This window comes from Magallana gigas, chromosome 5, assembly GCF_963853765.1.
Source record: "Magallana gigas chromosome 5, xbMagGiga1.1, whole genome shotgun sequence".
Lineage (NCBI taxonomy): Eukaryota > Metazoa > Mollusca > Bivalvia > Ostreida > Ostreidae > Magallana > Magallana gigas.
Genome location: NC_088857.1, coordinates 45276297 through 45289536, shown reverse-complemented (window position 1 = coordinate 45289536; position 13240 = coordinate 45276297). Strand labels below are relative to the sequence as shown.

General features: G+C 37.8%; 1 protein-coding gene across 4 annotated transcripts in view; it reads left to right on the top strand.

Annotated features, from left to right (window-relative positions):
• Positions 1-2712: 2712 nt before the first annotated feature.
• The window catches only part of LOC105339778 (transcription factor HIVEP3), a 14242-nt gene continuing 3714 nt past the window's right edge, over positions 2713-13240 (top strand). For 2 of the 4 annotated variants that reach the window (XM_066085816.1, XM_011445499.4), the window contains exons 1-10: positions 2713-2994; positions 3591-3683; positions 5011-5091; positions 5276-5376; positions 5936-10531; positions 10958-11079; positions 11839-12063; positions 12240-12286; positions 12641-12694; positions 12999-13096. In XM_066085816.1, coding sequence (XP_065941888.1) covers positions 2952-2994; positions 3591-3683; positions 5011-5091; positions 5276-5376; positions 5936-10531; positions 10958-11079; positions 11839-12063; positions 12240-12286; positions 12641-12694; positions 12999-13096 — 5460 coding nt within the window. In that variant the 5' untranslated portion in view covers positions 2713-2951. Of the gene's footprint in view, positions 2995-3464; positions 3493-3590; positions 3684-5010; positions 5092-5275; positions 5377-5935; positions 10532-10957; positions 11080-11838; positions 12064-12239; positions 12287-12640; positions 12695-12998; positions 13097-13240 lie in introns of those variants that run through there. The other 2 variants (XM_011445500.4, XM_066085817.1) reach the window with 2 other exon arrangements.

Sequence of the window (13240 nt, the reverse complement as noted above, 5' to 3'; positions counted from 1 at the left end):
ATCTCAGTTTGCTCCTGACTTATAGAGTCAATGTTAAAATTTAGAAAATTACACAGAGCAATGTTCACCTAAATTTAGGTGGGGTGTCCCTCTGCTATTCGTTCTACCTCTTGTATGTTTAAAAAAAATCATTATACATGCATTGATATCTTCAAAGTCAATATCGATTGATTCAAACGATCGAAGTTGAAGTGATGAAGGGCTGCTAGATTTTTCAAATATGTCTAATTATGATATGAAGAAAATTTAGACTTCGTGAAAAAAGCTAAATTTTACCATCGTAGCATGAAATTTTAAATAATTAAACGTATATGCAAATAACATCTCGTTATTTACATTGTCAATTCATATCAAAAAACACATTGAATGCTTTAATGTTCAGAATAGAACTTTATTCTTTTGGTTTGTAACAAAAATTGTTTCAATCAGCAAGAGTTATCTTTCTTTATCGTTTTACATTTAGTGAGTTTCGAAATTCTCCGAGAAGAAAAAGTTTTTTTGTTTCTTATATTTGGATAAGATAATAGTAAATCAGACCATATGGTTTGGAAATATTAAAAATACATGTATAAACGAGAGCATTTTGTTATAATACAAAAAGGGATCTTATTATGAATGATTTTCCAGTAATTGATATGATCATAATATTCGGATATCAAGCAAGTTAGAGATAACATGTACATGCACGTGATATTGTAATTGGTCTTTTGTTTTTTGAATTTGTTTTCCAATATCTGCTCTCTCACAAAAGACATTTGAAATGATATTAATTTCTAGATAAATTTCTTCAGAAGTTTTACTATATCAAACCCGTTGTCTTTAAATTAATTCAATTATTGTCATCACAGAATGTAACAGAATTGTGTAATTTACGTAGAATAGTTATGAATGCTTTTGTCATCAGAAAACCTCATGTGTAATTTCAGCTGACCTCTTGGTATCAATATCTTAAAGGGACTTGGACACGGTTTGAGGTCAAAAATTTTATTTTAATTTTTTATGTATAAAATGCATTTTAAATGATTGACCAAAATATTACAGAGGTAAGAATTGTTAGTTATGTAAACAAAGCTCGAGTCTTATACTTGTTTACAAAAAATGTAATGTTGAATTTTACCATTTCTTAGACAAAATGACATGTAAAAAAAACAATTTAAACTAATTCAATATCTTCATAAATACTATTATCAACAAAAGAAAGTTACATTTGATTGAAACTTACACCAATACAACACATATGTAAAAATGACAATATTCGAACTTTGTTTACAAAACAAAGAATAATGAACTCTGTATCTTGCTTATAACTTGATATTTGAGTTTAAAATTTTGACATAGTATTATAAACTTCTATATTTATCAGTATAAACATTGAAAATGGAAAAACAAAATTTTAAGTCAAATCGTGTCCAAGTCCCTTTAATATCAATTGTCTCATGTCTACATAACTTGTTGTATATGTAGCTGTTGACTAATAAACTGTTACAATTCAATACATATTCATTCAGATTGATACAACTCCTATTTTTAGTCATGGTTTGACGTCATATTATCATTCATATCCTCCTTAAACCCCTACCCTTTCCTGTCAAAATTTCTCTAGACTCGCGCATTGCTTAATAATTCCTCGAAACAAGTTTAAACTGACCTTCATGTAGTTGTATTCCAAGGCAGCCACGTAGTATCGGGTGGGGGGGGGGGGGGGCTCCCATTTTTTCCCCACTTTGGAGTTGCCCCCCCCCCAACTTTTTGGGACCGTGTAAAAACTTAAGGTGAAATTAAAATAAGAAATCGAACTATAAAATTGAAGAATTTTGATAGGTACTATGTATTCCCCATCCGCAACGGATTTTCATATTACTTTTTGTTTTTTTTGGGGGGTGGGGGCTGTTATTTGTTTTTGTTTTGTTTTGTTTTTTGCTTGTCGAGAGTTTTTGGATAAGTCCCCCCCCCCCCCCCCCCCCCTCACACACACACACACACACACACACACACACACACTTTCTAAAACGTTGCTACGTGCCTGAAGATTTAGGAAAGGGGCCCAAGGGAAGGAGGAAGTCCGATGCATATTTTCGATAATTTTACTATTTAAAAAAAAAAGACCTTTGATTTTTCCGGGGAAAGGGAGGGGCAGACCCACCCGACCCCCTCTCAGTAATTCACGCATGGAATTATATTCAGGATATTAGATGATATGAATTAAAGCAACTATGTGCCAGCTTTTTAATGCAAAGATGTCTAAGAATTTATAAATTGAAAATTTAAGCCTAAATTGTCCATTCAACTTGAAAACTGCGCCGCATACGTACTGTAGTATTTGGCCGTCCGACAGAAAAAGTTATAAACAATTTTGACATATATCGTATGGATTATAAACAAAAGAATAAATTTCGGTATTTTGGAAATGTCATTGTTTTGTGGCACGATGCAATGCTCCCTTTTTGGTACGCATTTTTCCCTCCATAAAAAAACTTAATAATTATACCACCAATAACCCCTATTCCCTAATAGACGCTTTTTCATATTTTAAGAATATACCGTACCTGTAGATCTACTTGGTATTCAGTTAATACAATATTACATAAGAAGTCTGCATAATTATTTCTTTTCAAAAACGCTTATCCCGAAAACTTTATTTAGTATGAGCGTGGAGGAATTGAAAATCGGAAATTTCGTGTTTTCTCGGGAATACCATACAGCCTCGTTATCGATCGAACAGCATGTTAAGTGTGACGTCATTCGTTTGCTATGGAGTGAGAAAATCCCATGGATAAATCTGGTTTTTTACCCCAAGCATTTCATGTTATCTCATTTTCCATATGACTTTGACATGCAGAAGAGTGATGGAATGTGGAATATGTATCCCGTGTTTAATTTTTAATGAAAAACGACAAAATTCGCGCGATATGTGAAAGCGACGCTGTAAGCCATTGGAGGACACTTTCGGGATGCCACGTAGAAAATCACTCCTCGCCGAGGCAACACCAGAAAGTAAGTGTACAGATGAAAGATTGTATGTTATAAGTTGTATAGATTCAGTAATTACTCGTGAACATTGTGTAAATTTATTCAGCGCACGAAAAGAGTGATCCAATGGGGAAACACCTTCGGTGATCAGGGGTTCCCCAAACACTATCACGTGATACACGGAATTTTACGCTGGAAAGCTCCCAGGTCTCCCTCGCGAAATCATATATTAATTTGATTTACACTAATTCTTTAGGATTTAAATTGAGTCGCTAAAATCCATATTTTCATAAAACCGAAACTTCTGTTGTCAGTGACAATGTTTGAAAACCAATGTTTTATTATAAATATTTGCAGCAGAATAAGCTTACAATGCTTATATATGTGTGTGTGTGTATATACATATGTCCATGTAAATTCTATTCAACAGTATAAATTCCATGAACCTTTGTTCCATGAGCTAGCTTGCTTTCAATGAATCCCTTTTTATAATATACCTGTGATAATTAATGAAACTGAATGGTATATGATGGTAAAAATGAATTATCATTCCTTTTATTAATTTTACATTAATTTCATTTATGATAATTAATTAAGTTTTCATATATATTTATGTCAAGATGGTGAGACACAAAGGGATGTCAAATTGAACAAAGACTTGGTGAATGAGAAAGGGGACAGTATTCCAGACCCAACAGAACTTGTTGTAAACGGTAAACATGCAATTATCAATTTTAATGACAATAATTAATTAACTAAATTAATGCACTTGGATTGGTGATGGTGTATCATATTCAAAGTAATGTATAAAATAACTGGATATGGTTTGATGCCTTCATGGACAGATAATTTGTAGGGAGAAATAGTGATGGGCCAGACTTGGATTCGAACCTCGTCCTTGTCTATCATGATATGTTTCTCCAATCCCATTATATAGTTGATGCATGCGGTGATCATCTCCCCATGGAACCGACAGGATTACTCCTGTCAGGGAAAAAAACATGAGGTGTTGCATCAACAAGGGCAATAATTATTTAAGAGGGAGGAACGTGACCATCAGATGAGTTCGGTAACTAATGCCAGATAGCTCAGTGTGTATAGAGCACCTGACTAGAGATTCAGGGATCTTAAGTTTGAATTCTAGAGATTCAGGGATCTTGGGTTTGAATTCTAGAGATTCAGGGATCTTGGGTTTGAATTCTAGAGATCCAGTCCTTGTCTCTCATTGTTTCTCTCATCCCGTAACAACTTCATGCCCTGTTGATTTTCACAGAGTCTGCCTTGTTATGATATGTTATCTACTGCCACATATCATTGTGTACCCTTATACTGTGGACTCATTAAAATTTGTGGGGGCCAATTTTCATGGATTGCTTCAATTTTACAGGTTCGTTGGGATGTAATTTTGTGTATTCTCGGATACTTACAAAGAAAATATGACTTTATATACAGTCCTAATTTATTTATTCCTGGAGGATGTTAATTCATGGGTAAGCGGTGCCCACGAATTCCACAGAAAATGAGCCACCTGACCAAAAAATCTGTGGAATCTATTGATTCCACTGTAACCTTTAGATGATGGTACATGTATCTGATGAATGTGTATGCCTTTTTGACAATTTTTATCATGCAAGTATAGTGGTGGAATATTTGACATGGACAGGGTATTCATTTATACAGATTGAGTATCCATGTGCCCCATGTCAGGCAATCAGAAATAATGAATTAAAATTTAAAGATTTTTGTCGGAGGGGGGTTCTGTTGAAAATCGCCCTTGCCCAGAATAAATAAATTTCAATCCAAGGCATACATACAGACATGCATGAATTTATGTACATCACTCAAAATACCCAATAGCAACAGATAAGCTAAGTGACTACTTAAAGAAGTCTAGTTTTTTTGCTTGTCAATGAATACATTTAGCACAAAAGTTGAATTAGGATCAAACTACTTCAAGCCTGAACATGGCACATTTGAAATTTTAACAAATTCAACATGTATGATAATTTCTCATAATAATAATACATGTTTTTGTTTTAGAAGAAGATGAAGAGGAGGAGGGTGAACCGCCTGAGGCAAAGAAGATCAGATTGGATGAAGAAGACAGGGAAGATTTACTGAGTAAGATATGTAAATGTAATATAGGATATAGAAAAGGGGGGGGGGGGGGGGGGGTCCTTGTTTTAATGTGTGGATCAGTAGTGAAAATTAATGCTAGTGCTTTCTTTTACAAGTACACTGTGTAGGTCAATATAGTCCACTGAATTTTAAGCTCATTATGCATTAAATCTATGCAACATTTCAGTCACTGAGCAATTGTGTGTGGAGGAGAGCAGGGATGCAGCGCCCCCTACCGAAGACAGTGATAAGGGAGAAAACTTTACCATGGACAGTCATAAGATAAAGGTACAGGAGGCTTTGATTTAAATAAAAAATAAAACCCCAGAAACTTGTTACTATGGAAGGAAAAATGAGCAGTGATTTCTGTTAATTCTCTTAAAAAAGGAACACGAATGGTATGCATATTTTGTGATTATGATCAATCTTTATATGATAGAAAGCTTGATTATTTCAAATATAGACAGGAGATACAGTAGCAATCAATAATTGTGTATGCTGGATTATATATATGAAACATTTACTTCCTCCGTACCGTATACATGGTTTTATTCACCCCGTGTAATTTTCGCCCTTTTACACTTGCAAACAACTTTGCCCCGTCTTGAATTTGCCTAGACACAGACGATGAGTTTAAAGAAATATATTATAAGACATTGGAATTCGCCAAGTCTTAAATTCACCCGCTGACAACAAGGGCAAAAGGAGCGAAAACAAAATGGGGGCAAATATATCACTGTATACAGTATATAATATATGTCAGGTTGCATACTGCAGGTACATATGTGCCTATTTTAAAATCATTAATCTGTTAATGTATTTGATATACCATCATCTGTTTTTACAGGTAGTGGAAACCCCAGCTGTGGCTAACTTGGAAACTGTGTCTGAATTAGCTGTGGGCAGCATAGAGTCTGTGTCGCAGTTGAGCATTGGTAGCGTAGAGACAATATCACAGTTAGAAAAGCGTAACTTGTCTTTGGAAGCACTGTGCGAGGTCGGCTCCTCAGAACTTCAGAACATTCAGCGACAGGGATCTCCAAGCACACCCCAGAACCATGAATCAACGTCCAGCCTCTCTTCCTCCCAGGAGAGCAATTCTGGAGCAAGTTCCACCAAAATCAAAATCGTGAACCCAGAGGACATCCGAAAGCGTAAGCACCCTGCCAAGCCTGGGAAACATATCTGTAACTTTTGTGGTCGAGGATGTGCAAAGCCAAGCGTTCTAGAGAAACATCTCCGTGCCCACACAGGAGAGCGGCCATTTCCTTGCCTGGATTGTGGCTTCGCTTTCAAAACCAAGAGCAATTTATATAAGCATTGTAAATCCAGATCACATGCTCTGAAAGTGAAACTGGGAAGAAAGGTGAAGCAGTGGTCCAGTCAGGAGGAGACAGACATTGATGATGTGGATGAATACGATGATGAAGGCCTCAATGACAGCCAGTCCAGCACTGACACACTGGATAGGGAAGAAATTTCCCTTACTCCAAATGAGGCAGAACAAATTACCTTGTTGAACGACATGTCAAAATTTCTCAAAAAAGTGGACTCTCAACCGACAAAAAATGAGCCGATGCAAAAAGAAGACAGCTTTGAAAATCGGGAACAAGCTCCGGTGCATGTACTGCAGGAAGTGGCCAAATATCTTGAAAAACCTAAAGCTGAGAGGCCAAGAATTGAGGTCCCATCTTGGAAGAGTGATGCTCGACCACGATTTGAAACAAGAATGCGAAATTTGAATTTAGAATTTGAACAAAATAAGAACATTACACAGGGCAGTAAAAAGCAAAGTGTTATTGATGAGCAGAAGTTGAACTCGGCACAAAGCCAGTTCATTACCATCGCTCCAAAGCAAGACCTGAGCAGAGCATTGTCTACAGGAACTGAGATCACAGATCAGCTGGCCACCATTCACAAGATGGGAAGTGGGGGGTCTGTCACAGTTCACCGACTCTTATTACCTGCCATGGCTCTTCCCAACATGGAGACGATGAGTGTCCAGTCCAACAATACAAGCATTAGCAATGTGGCAGCAGATAAAGTGATAGCCATTGACAATGGCACTGGAGCTGTAGAGGTGATCAGACTGCCTCATCCCAACACAGACCCTAGTACTGCCAACCAAGCGCTGCGTGAGCTGGAGAGCCTGAGCGAACGTGTGCAGCAGTCGAGCGGATCAGAGGTTCAGCTTGTTCCTGCAGTGGTGGAGCTACAGGATGGAACCTGTCAGGTATCTGTCAAGGCAGTGCCAGCTCGCGAGAGCCACGCCCCTCTGGTGAGATCTTTCTCACAGCCAGCAGGTGAAATGAAAACAAAGACACAGGGTGACTCCAGAGTAGACATGGAAAAAGTGAAAGAGAGAATTCAGAATCTTATATCAAGCAATGCTGCTATTGTGAAAAGTCCACTGTTTGAATACAAGCGGTTGTATCGCCAGAACAGTGAATCAAAAGGCAGTGTACAGAAATCGTTTTCTATCACAAAAAGTGATTCTCTTCAGAGTGAGCATTCTGTTTCAACAGAGGAGAAAATGGTTACATCTACAACAGTTGTAAAACCAGATGGCACAGAGAAATCAGTGTCCATCAGTATTCCTTCAGTAATTCAGAAAGACACTTCCAAATCTTCTTCAGAAACCAAACCAGAAACAGTCACAACCAGACGTCTTGTCCGACAGTCGGCTCTAACATCAAGTGACAATGTGGAAGCCAAGCCCCAGGTTAGTTCTGGGAGCTCATTAAACGTATTGACAATATCTAATGAAATTCTGAAGCAGATTGCAGAGGCCAACAATTCTGGTGCCCCAAAACCCAACCCCTTAGGGGCAAACAGGACGCAAGAAATCGCCTCCAAAACAGTGACAGCATTGGAACACAGTGGAAAGGAGATCACCATCAAGCTCCAGTTGGAGAATCCTGTCACAACAGAAAGTGTGAAGCCTGCAACCAAAGAGTCTTCTGATGGCCAGTCTAAAGCCATCAAAGACAAGATTCGGGAGGTCATTAAAGCTCGGGACATCCCTCCTCCAGTCACCAAGTCTTTATCCGAATCCACGATTAACATTCCATTGAAGGATAGGCTTGGCAACATCACTTCAGTGTCTGTGTCAAATCCAGTGAATTCATCCATTTCTGTTGAGAAGAAAGAGCAATTTGAGTGTGACTTTTGTAAGAATGCTTTTCAAAAAAAAGAGACTTTGGATTTGCATATGGCATATTATTGTACTTACATAAAAGCACATGATTCCATAGACAAATCCAAGGTGCTTCAAGTGTTTCACAAGACTGAAAGTGAAAAGAGACCAATAGAGGGTTTAGTGAAAAGACAAATTTCCCTTCCTGTTATTCAGTTTCCAAGGCAAGTGTCCACCACCGCAATGAGCAGGACCAGCTTAACGGTGCGGTCTGATAGTATAGGTGTGATTAAATCCACTGACTCTGGAGTGTCAAAACAACTGAGTTTACCCATGCAGTTTTCTGGCAGTGTTGTAAATATCAGCTCTGCAAGCATTCCTTCAGTAGCAGACAATATAATCAACAAGAAAGGGCGACCCAAACTGATTGAGAGACAGCTCCGAATCTCCCTCCCCTCCACCCCTACCCTCCCACACACACCTCTAACAGGCAGCATGTACCCTCTAAATCAGATCGCCAGTGTTGTCCCTACCCAGCTACAGACTATGCTACGGGGCTCCCAGGTGAAATCTCCCCACCCCTCAGTAATCACCAGTCATCAGACTCGCACTGCCACCAACAAGGCTGGCCCACTGCCAGGGACTTACTCAGCCTCACCCTTCAGCTCACTGTCCTTGCCAAAATCTGCCCCCGAAGTCCAGCCGCCGGTCATCATTCAGAATGTAATGTCTGTGAATAAAGCTTTGATCTTCCCTGACAACCAGAAGGAGCCGACCGAGATGCATGTGGATAAACAAGTGTCGTCTGCTCCAGTGACTGATGTCCACAGTATGATTCAAGTCCAGATTGTGGGGCCGATAGGAGATGAGATGTTGGGGAAGCAAGCAAGCCTACAGCCAGTGGGCATGGTTCAGTTAGCAGAAACTTCCCAACCAAACACCATTATTGTTCATAGACACCCTGATGCAAAGCAGAAAGACAAACATTTCATTCATTCTTCATCAGACTCATCCGAACATTCCTCCCCACATATATTGAATGAAGATCTCAAAGAAAAGTTGAAAGGCAAATTGTTGATGAAACGGTCCCTGAGTTTGGATCCTAAGGTTCTGCAGTTGTCAGGTTCATCTGATTTGTTGAAGGAGGAGGGCGCTGATCCTCCAGCCAATAAAAAGATCAAGTTAGTGACAGTGACCTTGCCAGTGAAAGGTGGAGATATTGCTCCATCTACAGCTTTAGAACTAGAACCCAAAGCGTGGAGAATTCAAACTCTAACCATTCCAGTTATGAGGGCCCAACCAATGTATCAGCTATCGCAGATGGACAGCCATCTCATGTTCATTGACAAATCTAGTCAGTCAAGTGGAATCTCATCATTTCTAGCAGAACAAAGTCTCATGAAAATGGACAGTGCCAAAGCAATATCAGTGACTGCCAGTGGTACACAAAGTACCGAGAAAGGTGGCACAGTATCAGTTCCTCTGATTCTCTATGGACATAACTACCCATCTTTGAGAATGTCCACTCAGATGTCATTTTGTTGTGTGTCGAGGCCCCAGCCTATGTACGTACCATTAAAATCCAACAAAAAAATATCCATGTATTCCAACTGGAAAGTGTCTGGGCACAACACGAACCCTATAGGCCTGACTCCCAAAATGCTGTTTTCATTATATAAATCGGACTCCTGCAAAGACCCGAGCTATACGACTGCATGCAGTCAGGCTTCTAAAGGTGGAATGTCAACGCACAGCAGTTACTGGACATACAAGGAGAAAAATACAGGACCAGTGCAGAGTGATAAGAAACCAGAGGTCAAAAAAGAAGAAGACACAGACAAACCTATCTCAAGCGCAAAGGTCACCACACCCAAGAAAGTCACAGGAGGCATAAAATCTCTGGACCCTTATGTGTATGTACGAGGAAGGGGAAGGGGAAAATATATTTGTAATGAATGTGGAATACGCTGTAAGAAGCCCAGCATGTTGAAGAAGCACATAAGATCCCACACAAACCTGCGTCCCTATGTCTGCTGGCACTGCCACTTTTCATTCAAAACCAAAGGAAACTTGACCAAGCACATGAAATCCAAGTCTCACCATAAGAAATGCCTGGAGCTGGGAATTGTGCCTGTTCCGACCCAAGTTGATGAGTCACAGATTGACCAACAGATGCTGAAGGCTCAATGTGACCTGTCCAAAAAAGCTCGGATCGTGCTAAAGGACGGAGCTTCCGTCTCCGTGGATCTGGATGATATCAACTCTGAAAGTGATGAAGATGAGGAGGAAGATGAGGAGGATAATCAGGTAAGACAATTTTATCATCATTCTAATTTCTTTAAACTTCAACCAACCAACTTTTTTGAGCATCATCACTTTATTGTGATTTTTTGTACAGATATATACATGTGAAGTATGTTCATAATTTTCATTTTGATTCAGGTGCCCTCATTTAAGAAACTTGGCATAATTAAGTAAACTCTTTCCAACCATTTTGTACTTTTTGCATAAAATGACTCATTTTCAAGCAGTTTTTCTTTAAAAGAAAACACTTAGTGCATGCTTGAACAAAAAAAATATTTTTATCAGAGATGTACCTATCCAAGACTTATAAGTGCCAACAATTTTGAAATTGTGCTAGAGTAAATGTTAATGTTTTTTTAATCTGATGATAATACGAATAATACCGGTAGATATTCTTCTCAAGTTTCATTAATTTTGTTGTATTTACAGGACCAGGATAGCATGGATACCCAAGATATTCACCAGGAAACACCAGATGTTGTCATAGAGATAAATGTTAACTCAGAGGAAATGGCTGAAGCTCAAGAGGAGACAACCCATGTACAGGACAGGTAAGAGTATTAACATATATTTACATTTTCCAGTGTCTTTTCACTAAGAATCGATTTTGAACTATATAATTCATAACTTCAAATGACGCCAAACTGAGGTGCCAGCGGAGTTTGCTCATTTATATTTAAATATTTATTCATGGGATTGTTTAAAATTAATAAGGAATCATTCTTTGAATATTATGAGGTAATAGTTTCGGTTGTGGGCGTGATCAAATCTATCATAAAACCTTCGGCTTTTTTGGATTTGATCACGCCCCGACCAATATTATCACCTCATAATACTCAAGGAATGATTCCTTATTCCTTAAGTAATTACATTCTCTGATTCTAAACATATCTACTGATAATGATACATAATGAATGTACCATTGATTTGTGAACCAGTAAACAGAAAACAAGCTTGATTTAGAGATATTCCACAGGTGTGATGCTTAGGCAATCTCAAATCTCACCTCTCAAACCAATGAAATGTATGTTGGAGATCATATTATATAAAATCAAAACATTTAATTTAAAAAAAAATTATATTCACAAATTTCAATGTAAATGAAGTACATTTACCAAGTAAGATGTTCTTTTGCTGTACCGGTAATTGATATTTTCATTTCTGAAATTTTTCAATTGTGTTAATGAACACCCCCCTCCCCCCACCCCTCCCACTATTGCACTGTAATAACAAAAGGCTGGAATGGGTTTTAATAATAAGATTGAAGGTATGTGAATTTCGAGTGTTGAATCTTAATCACTACATTGCAGTCCCAAATCCAGACTAGACGGAATCGAGAGAGGACTACTGGGATCTAACCCCTTGATTTGTTCAATGATACAGCCCCACCCCCAGGTCTCTCATGGACCTCACCCCTTGGGTCATCCCGAGGGAGATATTGCCCACCAGAGGGAGTTGCAGATGGTACAGGAGTTGTCTGGCAGCAGTCAGCGTATCATCCACGTGGATGAGGAGAACAGCAGTCAACATGCAAGGTACAGTCCTATTGGTCACAAACAAAAAGTCATAGTAAGTGAAGTCAACCAAGTTAATATTAAGATGCCTCCCAAAACTGATTATGTACTTTTAATAAGTTTAAATAGAAAATATGACCATTTTGTAAAAAAAGCTTTATCCATAATATTATCCTCCAAATGAATTTTTTTGACAGTTTGGGGACTATTTACGGATTTCCTACTGAGACAACAACTGTAGAAGGTAGAGTACTGTAATATTTTTATATATACATGTACTTACATTTATGGTAAAAGTATGATTACAAGAAGGTCAAGAGAAAAATGTTCATTACTGTTTGATTTTTTGTTCCCTTGTTTATTTGTGACTATTATGTGATTCGTAAGTGACAAACTACTACAGTAGTTTGATCGGACCTATATTTGCAATGATGTACAATGTACAGAAGCATATTTTGGCAGTCTCAGTTATAATCAACATAGAGAATTGATTAGTTTTCAATAATTAAGGCTCTTGCAGACCTTTCAGATTTTTTTTTCATGTGACTAAAAGTCTGTTTACAGTCTATGTACATTTGATATTTTACTTATCTTTTAGACCACATGTCAACTAACATGGTGGAGATCACTGAAGTCTACATATCAGAAGGAGGTAGGTTTTACACACAGCCCCTGACATTATTTATCTATTTTATCACTTATAAAACAAATTTTAATACCCACTTTCTCATAAGTTTTATAATATCAGATAGATTTAAAAAAAAAAGACATCTCAGAAGTCTGTGATTTTACTGTAGAATATTTTGCAGATAATTTTATTAAAAATTTTTAAAGAATGGCCCTGCTTTTACTGATTTTAGCAAGACAGATTTCAAATGGATTGTTCTTTAAACTCTTTATATCAGATTCTTATTTTATATTATTTTACTAAGAATCATGTTGGGTTTTTATTTCAGATCCAAAGCTAGGCTTTTTGTTTGAAGAACTTCGAAAACACAAAACAGATTTGCAGACAAGGAACACAAGTTCTCCACCTTTAGATGAACAGTCCAAGGTAGGGTATCCAGGAAGAAGGGAGAAACACTCAATATATTTATTCCTTTGATCATCAGCAATTCACTATCCTGAATCTAATTTTTCAAAAATATAACAAAGAAAAATCTATTTTTCTTGTGGAATATAGCAGTATAATACTGCA